At 37.3% G+C, this 15,127-nt stretch overlaps 1 protein-coding gene across 1 annotated transcript in view; it reads left to right on the top strand.

The window, feature by feature from the left end:
* PEX7 (peroxisomal biogenesis factor 7) overlaps nt 1-15,127 on the top strand; it is a 66,752-nt gene that overhangs the window by 15,015 nt on the left and 36,610 nt on the right. The window contains exons 6-8 of the mRNA XM_081093947.1: nt 8,411-8,517; nt 10,146-10,259; nt 11,638-11,693. Coding sequence (XP_080950073.1) covers nt 8,411-8,517; nt 10,146-10,259; nt 11,638-11,693 — 277 coding nt within the window. The remainder of the gene's footprint in view (nt 1-8,410; nt 8,518-10,145; nt 10,260-11,637; nt 11,694-15,127) is intronic.

Raw genomic sequence — 15,127 nt, 5'->3', positions numbered from 1 at the left:
GTGGTCTTGCTTTCCTCAATAGGTGGCGCTGTGTACCTTAGATTCCGAGGAAATAACACACCAAAAAACCCAATTCTTTGTGCTCTTTAGACTGTTTCATTCTTTCCCAACCTGGATTACTTTTTGATGATTCTAGCCATTTGACTTACATATTTCTTTTTGATGAGGTAAGAGGTGTAGGACAAAGAGCAGTTGAGGACTTGGGCATCAGTCTCTCTTTGATGTTTACCCTCCTTTTAGGGGTATTCTCTGTAATTCATTGCCACTAAGCCATATAGCAAGGATAGGTTTTGGTATGATCTTTTTTTTGACAGTTGCTTTGCTTTTGATTGATGTTAGCAATTTTAAGGTAAAGTAGATACTTATATTTATGTCTCTATTTTTTATAGAGAAAATTTATTTTGTCAACCGTAATAATTACACTTTGTACTGTTTGCATAAAGATTTACAAATGTGATTTGTGGGCCAATCATAAGTCATGTAAAATCTGAACAGTCTAACTTATGAGTTGTAGAGACACATTGCCCAGGTTCTCTGCAGTGCCATTACAGCAGTGCAGTCCAGCTGCCAGCTGTCTGGTCTTCACTCATTTCTAGCTGCTCTGGAGCTCCTTTCCCCGGGCCACTTGCCTTATTCTCCTCACACCCCTTCAATCTGCCCTCACAGCTCTTGTACTTTCTTCCCACCAGTCTAGCCTCTCTCTTGTGCTCTCCTGATTTTACATGAACAAATTCAGTGTCAGGGTCCTCCAGAGACGACAGGGGAAGAAGCTGAAACGGAAGAGCAACCCCTTCTGCCTGTGGTTAGAGAGAGAATTGTTCTCCACAGAGAGGAAGCAGTGCATTGAAAGGCATTTGGAGTTAGAGTTCATGTGGTTAAGAATATGGAATACCAGTTCTTAGTGATATTGTAAAATCTGCTGCACCAAGACTTTTACTAGTGTGAATTAGATAGAACGCACTATTAATGAACAAATACAGTTTCTCTTAGGCAGATTACAACTGGTTATAAATCTTTCAAAAGTAGGAACCAGTCTAGCTGTTTTCACTAGCCCCTGAGCGGCTTTGCATAAATGGTTTTATCTTTGGTTTGTTTATCAGAACAAAGGTTGCTAAGTTGGAGTAACAGTTATAAGAATATGTAACGTGTGCTAATTAATCATAAATATTGTGGTGATGGACTAAGTAAGATCATCACTTTTTATTTTTTACTTTTATAACTTTCAAAAAATAAATTTATAAAGAAAAAAGTGGTATTCCAGATAATTCCTATTCCAACCATGTACCTACAGTGAGGAAATTCAGACAACACAGAAACATGCCAAATAAAAAGTAAAAGCCTCCCCTCCCCCTCCCCTTTATTTAACCATTATTAACATTTTCTTGTGTTTCTCCATAAAAATTCTTTTGCCCACTCCAGAATATATGATACAAAAGATTTAAAATATTTGTGGGGAATATTTTTGAGGAAAAAGTCAGATACTTTTAAAGGCTGAATTTGCTTAGTGATGTTAAGTTTTATCTGCTTAAAACCTTTGTTGTTGTTGAAATTGCATAGAAAAATAACTTTGTGACTATGAGTCAGAATTCTCCTGTCCCAGATTCCCAAATTCTTTTTTCCCATTGAAAACATTGTTTTTAGAAAACAGTTTTTGATTGTGGAGATTTCTTAGTAATCTTAATACAGTATAATAGCTGAATTGAATAAATCATACCACCATTCAGAAAGAGGTTTTGGACCATAGTTTTGATAAACTTGATGGAAAAGAATATCCATCAATTATATATTGTGAATTATATATGCATTTATATTATATACTTAAATTTATTAAAATAATTTTAACGTAGAGAAAGAGGTACATCAAGGCTTTTGGGATGGGAAGAAGAATATATTTTTTCTTGTCACATTTCCTTTTCCAAGCTTAAATTTCTTCTTTCATCTTTTTTTTTTTTTAATATATTTTATTGATTTTTTACAGAGAGGAAGGGAGAGAGATAGAGAGCTAGAAACATCGATGAGAGAGAAACATCGATCAGCTGCCTCCAGCACACCTCCCACTGGGGATGTGCCCGCAACCCAGGCACATGCCCTTGACCGGAATCGAACCCGGGACCCCCCAGTCCGCAGGCCGACGCTCTATCCACTGAGCCAAACCGGTTTTGGCCTTTCATCTTTTATCTTTCTGTTGTGCAGTTAGTCATAAGGCCAGTTGTGTATTAAGTAAATGATAGCAATACTGATACATTTAATTTGAATTAACTCTTTAGCCTCTATATATAACTTGAGTTAATCGTCTTTTGTGCTTTAATTTATTGTAAATGCTAATGAGTTTCATGATTATAGTGAATCACATCTATAAGATGACCACAGTTCAGTGTAATGGTTATACGTAATTTTTATAATTTTACTATTAGTAAAAAGCTCTAACATAGAGTATTAGTACAATTAAATTAAAATTTTAATGAAGATGTGAATCAAATTTACGTTAGCATCATTTTCTTAGAAAAGGCATGCCCTTTAGCCTTTTATCCTACAGTTCCAAAGGAGACATTTCAAACCCTGAATGGAATTAATGGTATAGAATAGATCAGTGGTTCTCAACCTTCCTAATGCCGTGACCCTTTAATACAGTTCCTCATGTTGTGGTGACTCCAACCATAAAATTATTTTCGTTGCTACTTCATAACTGTAATTTTGCTACTGTTATGAATCATAATGTAAATATCTGATATGCAGGATGTATTTTCATTGCTACAAATTAAACATAATTAAAGCATAGTGATTAATCACAAAAACAATATGTAAGTATATATGTGTTTTCCGATGGTCTTAGGAGACCCCTATGAAAAGGTCGTTCGACCCCCAGAGGGGTCGAGAACCGCTGGAATAGATCCACTTTCAATGAACTGAAACATGCTTCAAGGGTAAAACAATGAAGACATGTCCGCTGGGAGCTCTGATTGTCATTATTCATAATAAACTAGAATTAATAATGAGTGCAATTTTACATATTTGGAAAAGTGTTAGTAAGTAAAACTCCCTGAACTAACATATTTTTTAAAAATTCCTTTGTCTTATTATTGTATATAATTTTGTTATTTTATATTATTATTTAAGTTCTAAAATTGTCTCCATTTTATTTTAATCATTCTTCTTTTTATGCCCATGACCAAATGCAAAATCTGACAGTGACAAAATCATGAACTAACACAGCTGCATTTATTTAAATGTCAGGTAGAATTGTGTATATTAGCCCTTTATTTGAACTGAGTCACACACACCACTTGTTTCATTGGCCTTTTGTGTAGCATGGTATACGTAATATTGACTCTGGATATTACATATAGAGTGTTCAGTGTGAGACTGAATAGCAGAAAAAGATTAATTATATGTAGAATGTTAGCAGTATAATCATAAAACTTAATATTTAAAACTGTCTGTATGTTGTAAATAGATAGTGTATAAAAGTCTTTTATCAACAGTGTTCATTAGCTTTAGTAGAAAAAAAAGACCATCTGTTTAATGACATTATTTGCATGTGTTATAATTAGAAATGAATATAAATAGTGGTCATATTAACCAGGACTTATTTTGTTGAAATTGAAAAAAATTCTGACCCAAACTAGTAAAGGAAGAAGATTATTTATTTGCTCACATAGTTTTAAAGTCCAGAATTAGAACTGGCTTTAAAGAGACATGACTGGATATGGGATTCGAAGGATGTTCTTGTCCTAATTTTTGTTCTGTCATCTGCTCAGTTGGTTTCAGTATCAGGTACCACGTGATAGCAAAATGGCAGTAGTTGTAACCCCCACATCCTTTTTGGTTTCTGCACAGTAGGAAAAAGTGAGAGGTTCTCAGACATCTAGGCAAGTCTCGTTTCTCTCATGGCTCTGAAGGGTCTCTGTGGTTGGAGAGGGGCGTGTAATGTGTTAGTTGCTTCTTTCCCGCTTAGTTCCTGCAGTTGGGAATGGGAAATGGGAGAGAGTGGTGCCCAAACTACATACACTGAGAATGGAAAGAGTTGCTTCCTGATTCGGTGGAAGTAGATGGATACATTCTAGGGGGCCAACTGTCACTAAAATGCTACTTATTCAAGGCTTGAAATAGGTCTGAGGGGTTTTGATGAAAATCATGCACTAGACCTGTGTGCTATGAAATATGTTTCTTTAAAAAATTTACTCAAAGATTTAGTAACCTTAAAAGTTGTATGCAAATCTACTAGTAGAACTAAATTTATCATTAGCTAAATTAAGACAGGCCAAAACGGGGGATTTGTTAGAGATTTAGATCTAGATTTACCTTCCATAGCAGAGTTCTCTAAGGATGTTGCATTTTGTCTAGTTCATGGTAGTTGTATTAGTACAGAATTTATATTTCTAAATTATATGAGCTAGAAGGGAAGAATATTTGAGCTTGTTGTGGAAAGAGGATTAATGTGAAGTAAACTTTCTTGTGAACCATGAAAACTAAGATACTGCTCTTACAGATGCCATATAATTGCATAAATGATAGCCATGTGTGAATGTGTTGGGTCTAGTAGTTAAGAAAACCTCATTCTACTCTAAGAAAAAGTCATATGATATCTGATAGGCATCTGGTATTTCAATTAAATTAAATAATTTGGGCCCAAACAGTTCACTTCACTCTTTCAAATTCAACATTCACACTCATTCTTTCTACCCAACTTCCTTTTATCTGCTGCAATTTGAAATTTAGACGTAGTAGCAGCCAGTGCTTCCTGTTCCGCACTGTGCACTTTCATTCATTGGTTCTGCTGCCATTGGCAGATCTGCAACTGATAAGAGAAGCTGGTAATTCAGGTGGGTCTATGGCACCATTACAGGGCCCTGATAAATGTTCAGCTGACAATGAAAGGCCAGTTTTTTTGAAAATATGATTTGAAAACAGCAAATACAGGTGTCCTGGTGGCTCAGAGAGTTGAGCGAGTCTTTGTGCCATTTGGCCAGAAAGTCTCTATCCTACCTGGCAAACCAATGGATGAGGATGAAGTACCAAATGTGTGCAGCAGGAGCGACTGTCAAGGAAGTGAATTCTTAGCTCCTGCAGAGCAATTGGTATCCTTTAAATTAACTGCAAGAGGGGACAGGCCATGGCACTTAAAAAAAAAAATGTTGTTTGGGAATGATAGTGAGGAACTAAAATATTGTCCTAGAGAAGTTTAGAATAACCAACTACCCAGCCTTTGTTGTTGTTTTGTTTGGTCTCTATTGGAGTGCATGAAATTCGTGCATGGGGGCGGTGGGGGTCCCTCAGCCTGGCCTGCACCCTCTCGAAATCTGGGACCCCTCGGGGGATGTCTGAGGGGGATCGGGCCTAAACCGGCAGTTAGACATCCCTCTCACAATCTGGGACTGCTTGCCCCTAACTACTCACCTGCCTGCCTACTCAGTGTGTGTCATAGCCACTGGGTTTCGGTCGTTCTGCTGTAATGGTCACTTAGGCCTTTATAAATATAGACTAGAGGCCCGGTGCACAAAATCGTGCATGGGGGGGGGGGGTGTCCCTCAACCTGGCCTGCACCCTCTCCAATCTGGGACCCCTTGGGGGATGACTGACTGCCGGTTTAGTCCCAATTCTTATGGGATCAGGCCTAAACTGGCAGTCGGACATCCCTCTCACAATCCGGGACTGCTGGCTCCCAACCACTCACCTGCCTGCCTGCCTGATTGCCCCCTAACCGCTCCCCTGCCGGCCTGATTGACACCTAACTGCTCCCCTTCTGGTCCGATCACCCCCAACTGCCCTCCCCTGCCGACCTGGTCCTCCCCACCTGCCCTCCCCTGCTGGCCATCTTGTGACAACGTGGGGTGGCCATCTTTGTGACGACGTGGGGCGGCCATCTTATGATGTGGGGGCATGAGGGTCAATTTGCATATTACCTTTTTATTATATAGGATAATACACATATAGAACAGTGCAGGATCTTAAGTGTACAAGGCAATGGATTTTTACAATGAACACATCTGTGTACCAGCAACCAGATCAAGAAACAGAATGTTTCCAGAGGCCCTCCTCATATCTTCCAGTCATTACTGCCCCCGCATCCCAGGGTGACCACTGTGCTGCCTTCTAATAGCATAGATTAACATTGCCTTTTGTGTCTGGTTTCTTTTGATCAACATTCTTTGTGGGATTCATCCATATTGTTGTTAGAATAACAGTTATTTCTTAATCTCCTAGTCAACATTCATTATAATATTTTGTCACCTTAAATCATTCATATCTATATAATGTAATTTTTAGGGTGAACACAAGCTCTCTGAACTTTAAACAATGCTTAATAGTTATAGCAGACTTTATAGTTTCAGCCCTAATCCTATACTAATAAAAGAGAAAAATGGTAATTGGCGTACAACCGATACCTTTTTCATTGGCTAATCAGTGAGATATGCAAATTAACTGCCAACTAAGATTGGCAGTTAACCGCCAAAAAAGATGGCGGCTAATTTGCATATTGCAGGCAGGATGGTACAGCGCCATCAGAGAGCAGGTTGGGGGTGTGAGTGCCAGCAGTCACCCGAGACCTGATCCTGCCGGTAGACCTGGACGCGGGCCGGCGAGGTGGCTGCGGCGTCCGCCCGCACTCACGCCGCCAACCCGCGAGAGCGGGTAGGGGGCGTGAGTGCCAGTGGTCGCCCGGGACCCGATCCGGCCGGCAAACCCGGACGCGAGCCGGCGGGGCGGCTGTGGCGACCACTGGCACTCACGCCCTCAACCCGGGAGAGCGGGCATGAGTGCCTGTGGTCGCCCGGGACCAATCATGCGGGCCGGCAGGGCGACTCGCCCCCAACCCGCTCTCCCGCCCAGCAGGGGACCCTCATTTCCCCCCATCACTGGTTCTGCCCCCAGCCCAGGCCTGACGCCTCTGTCAGAGGCGTCAGGCCTGGGCTGGGGTCAACACCTGAGGGCTCCCAGTATGTGAGAGGGGGCAGGCTGGGCTGAGGGACACTCCCCCCCCCACACACACCCAGTGCACGAATTTCGTGCACCGGGCCCCTAGTATAAAATAAATTTTTGAAAGCTGGTGTACACCATTTAGGCACTTTCTATGTCTTATTGGAAGCCTTGTGCAGAATCCAATGTTTTTGTCTATGACTCGGCTTTTAGCGACTGAAGCTCCAAGTGAACTTCATCACTCCCTCCAAGATGATTAGGGATCTCCTTTGCCTACAGGCCTTGCTTGGACCTGTCTGGTCAGCTTCTCCTATCAGTTGCAGACCTGCAACCTCTACATTTCATTACTACCAACAAATTTATACTTATCTTTCTTAAGCAACATCCAAGGAAATCAGGAAAAAAATTATCTAAAATAGCTAAATTTAGCTAAATGATCTGATTAAGAATCTGAAATATAGGAACATATATGTAGGTAAGTAAAGAATAATTTAAAGATTTAGCACTTCTATATGCCATTTATTAAAACATCTACTCTGTGCTAGCAGTCATGATAGGTGCTTTGCAGAAACTTTTATTACACTAAATTCTTGTACAACCCTACATGTAAGCATTGTTTCTTTTTTAGCAATGAGGTATCATTCTCAGAGATATCATAGAACTTGTGCAGGGTCGCACAACCACTAATGGAATTCAAGACCTTGACTGCCACCATCCCATAGACCACAGTCTTACCATCAATATGAACGAGCTTTCTCTCATGATCAGGAATTGCAATTTACTTTTGATGTAGCTGTATATATTTTTTTATCCTGGGATTTATTCATCTGGGCATTTTGTTGTTTTCTCATAGTTTACAAAAATTCAAGGTAAACAGCACATAAAACATTTAATCAGGGGTGACTTTGTGTAGCTAAGCAATGTAAACCGGTTTTGTAATAATGCAAAGTATAATTCTTAAAATTTTTCAACTTGTTTTTTTCCAAGGAGAAAAAATCTCTCTGGATGGCCGATTAAAATGTGGCAAACATAAAAACTAAGATTTAAAAAGTCTCCATTTTGGCTTGGTAGACTTTGCCTACACTTAATAGTAAAATTGTTACTGTTTTGTTTCCTATAGCATGTGCTGGTACAGGGCACTAACTTTATTTATTAGAAGCAAGGATTTGGGGGCTCTTTTCCTGAAGAAAAAAAGCACAGATGTGTGTTTGATCAGCACTGTGCTTTTCTCAGTGTGAGATTCAGATTTTTCCAATTTGAATACATCTAAAAAACATTGTCATGGTGTATTATTTGTTTGAGTTCATCAGTTTTAGTAGGTCTTATAGTGCATTATTATAGTTGAAAACAATATGTGTATTTATGTGATAAACACATGGCAGTATCCTGTCAGGGAAGGCAGTGTGTTTCCCATGAGTTTCCATCATGAATACATGTCACTGAGTATGCAGGTTGTGTGATGCACAGTGATCAAGCCTTCCTCTTTCACCAGGTGATCAGACCCTAAGGATTTGGGACGTGAAGGCAGCAGGAGTCAGAATTGTGGTTCCAGCACATCAGGCAGAAGTTTTGAGTTGCGACTGGTGTAAATACAATGAGGTACTCTGTCTCGCTCTATCCTGATCTGCTCAGCTCTTCCTAATGGTGAAATGTTCTAGATTTTATTTTGTCTTTGTTTATGTGGATTTGATAGTGTTTATGAACCATTAAGTTAAATTTAGTCCCTTTCACTTCTAATTGACGATTGTGAGTGACCTGCATTAGCATTAATTGGATTTAAGTGCACATAAAACAGGCAGAATAAGAAACAGAAATTCTCAAAGTTCAACAGTGCAGCCTTACTTGTTTGTTTCGGAAACTGCTTTACAATTTATGTGATTTTTTTTTCTTTATTGCTCTTAACCCTGCCAATTTGTGTCAGCTTTTGCTTTCCATCCTTGTTCATTTTGCTATTCAGACTGCTGAACTATTTGTAGGTTGATTTTTAATTTAACATTCCATCAGTTTTTAGTATTTTCTGTTTTATCTTCCCTTATAAGCCTAACCAAGCTTCATGCTTCTTAAGATAGCAGTGTCCAGTTGTAACATCTTGTAACACTTCAGTTAACCACAGAAACATATGAATTAGAAATAGCAATGAATCAAATATGTGCTGACATATATATATTTATATACCTGAAGTGGTCTGCTGCTGTGACAAAGAAGTAAAACATATGCCTTATTTTCCCCTGTGTTAAATTAATGAATAAAAATTAAGAGCACATTATATTGGCAGAGTTTTTTAAATAAAAAGAAATAAAATAGATTTTAAAAATACAGTACCTGTTCAGTAGTAATACTTGATCAAAATAAAAATTTCAGTGCTGACAACTATAGTTTATTCTCATTATAATGATTTTTTTCATATAGGAAAATGAAATTGTGAACTATATATTTGGGAATTCTAAAACAGATGCCCATTGACACTTGAGAGTGCTTTAAATTTTATTTTTAAACATTGAAACTTATCTTTAAATGAGCTTATACTGAAGCCCAACTCATTCAGACAATGAATTATTGCTCTGGTTGATGTGGGATAGAGCTGAGTGTGAACTCGGCACTTGGTCTATTCAGCTAGGAACTCTGGATCCACTTGGGTTTGTAAAAAGCAGAAGTTTCAAAACCCACTAGATAAGGAGGCTTATCATTATTTGCATAGATTTTCTGTTATGTTTAGACATCATATTGAGATATGGCCTGTGGGAGTTGGGAACAATGATTGATTTAGATTTAGAAAAATATATAAAGATTTAATTTATACCTTTGCTTTAAAATAATTCTAAATTAACAGAACTTTTGCCTTTTAATGCCCAATAAACCCCCAGGGCATGCTGAAGAGAAAGGTAATTCATTGTCAGATGTAATTTTTAATCCATTACGTACTTCTTAATATTACTAAGGTGGATTGGAAAATCTACAATGCTATTTGGGACTATGCCTTTTTCTGTAGTGTGTAGTGTTCCACACATGCTTAAAGTATATGTAGCTCTTTTTCTCTCAAGTCAGACTTAATTTTTGCTTTTCTGATGTATATTTCGATTCCTTTCTATACTTCTCATATAACTTCTCAAGAATGACTCCTGTGTTCTAATTAAATAATGATCTGAAAATAGATATTGTTTCTGGTAGAAAAGCCTGGACACTACTTAATTGAAAAGTTGTCACAGTTTACTTTGCATTGCTTTCAGAATTTGCTGGTGACGGGGGCAGTTGATTGTAGTTTGAGGGGCTGGGACTTGAGGAATGTTCGACAACCAGTGTTTGAACTGCTTGGTCACACCTATGCTATCAGGAGAGTGAAAGTAAGTTTTTATCCTTTCTTTTTATACATAGAATAAAATATAAGCAATGAAGTATAAAAGGTGCTTATGGGTTGGAGTTATTTATTATTTTTTATGCATGTTTTTGTTACCCAACTAGTTATAGTGAACATTGAAAGCTAATATTAGGTAAAATATTTGAATAATTGTTGAATGAATTGGGACAATGTAGCCAATTCATACTTAGAGTTAAATAATTTTTTTATTCTGTCATCCCCAATCTACTATTCTTTTAATATTTTTTAATATATACTAATTACTTTTAGTATTATATGCTTCATAATTTTCCATTCAGTGAGACGGTCTCTGTACTTTGTTGAAACTCATATAGCAAAATGGTTAATTTTTTCTTTTCTCTACCATGATAGTATATATGAATGTTCACAAACATTTGAGGTATAAAAAGTTTTCCACTCTGTAAACAGCAGAGCATGAGATAACTTTTTTCTGCTGCTCCTAAGAAATTTGCCTGCTTATAACAGCCATAATTTAGTTTTCCAGCTTCTATTTAGGTAGGCTTTGCTAATTCACTGTAGAAAACATCTTACTAAGTCACATCTTTGAATTTCATTCTTTGTTTTGAACACTGAAGGTAAAAAGTACCTATTGATCTTTTGTTTATTAAAAAATATATATTTTTATTGATTTCAGACAGGAAGGGAGACGGGGAGAGAGATAGAAACATCAGTGATGAGATAGAATCATTGATCAGCTGCCTCCTGCATGCCCCCTATTGGGAATTGAGCCTGCAACCCAGGCATATGCCCTGACTGGGAATCGAACTGTGACCTCTTGGTTCATAGGTCAATGCTCAACTGCTGAGCCACTCCAGTTGGGCTTATTGATCTTTTCAATAAGATAATTATGCTATTCCTATTTCAAAAATCTAAAATTTCAATTAAATTAATATTTTAAATTTTACTGACTGCAACTTAACATATGAGACACAGTGCCCTGGCACACAGGTTTTAGCAGTTGAAGATATTTTCAATTTTTGTTCACAGTGCTTCTGAGAATGAAATAGGGTAATGTAGTGAAAGTATTTTGCAAACTAGAAAGTTGGCAAATCTGGTTATTATGTGTATGTAACTATTAAAGTACTGGTGAGAAAGACAATAAAGAAATGTCATGCAAAGGGCAGCTTATGAAAGTATGTTATTACTTATGTAAAATATACTATTTTAAATTTAAGTGTTTTTCCTGTAGATGATAATGTACATAAAAGGCTAAAATATTTTTGCCTTGAATTAAAGCATATAAAGCTCAGAAAAGCATAATTTTTAGTGACAGCCCTGACTAGATTTTAACTTATTAAGCATGTTATAATTACAGCTAACCAATAAAATATTTTGTTTTATAGTTTTCACCATTTCATTCTTCTGTGCTGGCTTCATGTTCCTATGACTTTACTGTAAGGTACAGTAGTTTGGGATAAGTTTCATTGTGAAATACCTAATAGCAGTTGCATCTTTGCAATTTTTAGGAAGATAATGTATTTATCTTACTAATATAAAAAAATGTGAGCTGGGCGCATTTGAAAATTTGCCACTGGTTTGTGAGTTTTTAATGGTATTTACTTTAACTTATATTGATTGCATACATAACCAAGGAATTTACTCTCCTTATTTTCCACTCTCCCTTCTCCATCAAATTTTGAGTTGTTTTATTTATACTTTGTCACAACATGCAATATATAACATATAGCACCGTCATATTATATATTATTCTTCTACTCTTATTTCTACCTTTGTTTTGCTTTTAGATATGTAACTAAATATATTAAGTATTCATCACCAATTTTTTTGCTGAAATTTCCCCATCATCTCTTGGTTTGGTGAATTTTTCTTCTAGTAGATTCCTCAAGAAGGGCTGATGACTAGGAGCCCTTGTATGTTTAAAACTGTTTCTCTGTGTCCTCGATACTTAAAGGATAGCTTAACTGAACATAAACTAAATTTACATTTCTTTCCTGCAGCTTTTTGAAAATGCTCCCTCATTTTGGCCTTGTTTTATGTTGTTTTTGAGAATTTTGATGGCAGTTGATGGTCTTGTCCTTGTGAGTTATTTGATCTTTTTTCAGTTCCATTTGCTTGCTGCAGGTTAAAGAGTTCAGTGGGTTCTTTAAATAATGTAGCTTCAGGTCTTCTTTTATTTCCAAAAGATTTTTTTGGATTATAATTTGAAATATTAGTTCTGGGACAACGGGTTATCATTTACAGAGGCTCTCAACATAAATCGAATCTCTTTTCGCAGTCTTCTATATCAAATGCTTCCTCTCTGATGCTTTTTACTTTTTAATTTTAAAAAAAAATCTCATTTTCATTCTCTTGGTTGTTTTTCTGCTGTTTTCAGAGCCGTTATTATGTTATGTAAATGTATTCTTTGGGCACTATGTAATTTTTGTCTTCATTTCTGATATAATTTTGCCTTTCCCCCTCTGTTTCTTTCTTGTGTTTATTCAGCTCTATTTCACTTCTTTCTGTTTTTGCCCACTTCTTTTCTTTGTTTTTGCAATTCCTGATTATAAGGGAAAAACTATTTTTCTCCTCTACTGTCAGTATTCTTGAGACCAAATGTGTGTGGGGTTTTCTCCCACCAAGCAATTCTTCAGTTCTCAGCAGACACCAACTAGGTATCCTACAAATTTACCCTAGTTCTGAGATAACATCAGATCCTATAGACTAAGGGCTCAGTTCTACAAGACTGCCCCATTTTTGATGTCAGTCAGAAGTTCAGGTTGTACTTCTAACCTACCAACTATAAATTGGAGGTTCTCCTCAGACTTGATAATTTTTTAGAATGGCTTTTACCAGTTTATTTTGAAAATATTATAAAGGATAAAGATAAACAGATGAAGAGGTACATAGGGAGAGTTCGTGAAGGTCCCAAGTGCAGAAACTGCGGTGAACCACTCTCCCAGCTTGTGGTTGTGTTCAGTCTTGGAGCTCATCAGATCTTATTGTTCAAGAGTTTTTATAGAGCTTAATTTTCAGCCCCTACTTCCTTCCCTGGAGGTTAGTGGGTGGGGTTGAAAGTCTAGCCCTCTAATCCCTTGGTCTTTATGGTGAACAGCCCCTTCCAGAGGTTATATAGGGGACCCATCCTAAATTACCTCATTAGCAAAAACTCTGGTGTGCTCAAAGGAGGCTCCTCATGAATAACAAAATACTCTTCTGTCATTCAGGAAATTCCAAGGGTTTTAGGAGCCCTGTATTTTGAAGCAGGGACAGAAATGAAATCTACTCTTATACTACATTGATCAAGGCTTTTTTCTTTTTTTGATGTCTCCAAATGCTTGTTTAAAGATGTTTACTTCAGTTTAGGATGTTATATTCTAGTTTTCTTCTACTTTGCTGTCTGTTTTCTTGGAGTGAATCGTTTGTCAGGTGAATTGTTTGAATTATTGTATCCATTTTATTTTGATAGGATTTTTAAAATTTTTTAATAAATGAGGACCTTATGTCTCTGCTTCTCTCTTCTCTGTTCAGTTTTGTTTTCCCTAAACTGCCCTCACTGTCCGCACAGGCTTGCGGCTGGAACGTGGGAGATAGCTCATTGGTATTCTCTTTGTCTTTTTCGTTTTACATGTGATTGGAAGTTTGGATGTGTTAAAGATCTGAGTTTTGTGTAGTATTAATTGTTCTTTTTGTTGTTCTGTATTGGTTTTTGTGAGGATACACTAAGAATTTTAGACTTACATAACCTGATTGCCTCAACTACCCAGAATTCCTCTCTCCTTCTGAGTCAGTATTTTATATGGGAGAAGCTAAATAACTTTGTTTGTGTAGATTGTACTTCTAATAGAATAAATGACAATGCCTTGAGAGAAATTGCGTGCTTTAACTTTTTTTTTTTTTTGACTGATATAATAAAAGCAGGGAGATAAACCAGGAAACATAATCACACTGAGGCTTCCAGCTCTCAATTAAAATGATACCATAACCAGGTTTTGTTTTTTAAAATAGTATATATAAAATACTAAAGAGTTATTATAGAATTTTTAGCATGGGAGTTAAATAACGGCAACGTGGCAGAAAAGAAGAAAAATTATCAGTTGTTTTCCATCCACCCCAAGTGTTTCCAGATTGAAACTGTGGAGCTAGATCATTGACTGGAGGAAAGGGCTATAAATGTGGATTCAAAAGTCATTAACTTACTGATAATTCAGTCTGTAAGAGTGAATAAACTAAAAGGAGATGCGTTTATTTTTATTTTTATTTTTTAAAGTATATTTTATTGATTTTTTACAGAGAAGAAGGGAGAGGGACAGAAAGTTAGACACATTGATCAGCTGCCTCGTGCACACCCCCCACTGGGGACGTGCCCGCAACCAAGGTACATGCCCTTGACCGGAATCGAACCTGGGACCCTTGAGCCCGCAGGCCGACGCTCTATCCACTGAGCCAAACCGGTTAGGGCGGAGATGAGTTTAGAGCAGTGGTTCTCAACCTTCTGGCCCTTTAAATACAGTTACTCATGTTGTGACCCAACCATAAAATTATTTTCGTTGCTACTTCATAACTGTAATGTTGCTACTGTTATGAATTGTAATGTAAATATCTGATATGCAGGATGGTCTTAGGCGACCCCTGTGAAAGGGTCGTTCGACCGCCAAAGGGGTCGCGACCCACCGGTTGAGAACCACTGGTCTAAGAGAAGACAAGTCTTTATTATACTTAAAATTCTTTTACATTATATCTGTTATTTAAATTCTTATTTTTGATTAGCCGTGTCTAGTTTACAAAGTATTTTCACATAAAATATTTCTTTTAATCCACACACACTGTTGTGGGGTGCTTACTTTATCTAGAAGACAGTTGACTCAGTGAGGTAGGAGGGCTGGCCGAGGT

This window comes from Myotis nattereri (genome assembly GCF_964212035.1).
Source record: "Myotis nattereri genome assembly, chromosome: 6".
Taxonomy (NCBI): Eukaryota; Metazoa; Chordata; class Mammalia; order Chiroptera; family Vespertilionidae; genus Myotis; species Myotis nattereri.
The sequence above is the reverse complement of the archived record's forward strand: the minus strand, read 5'-3'. Positions and strand labels throughout refer to the sequence as shown.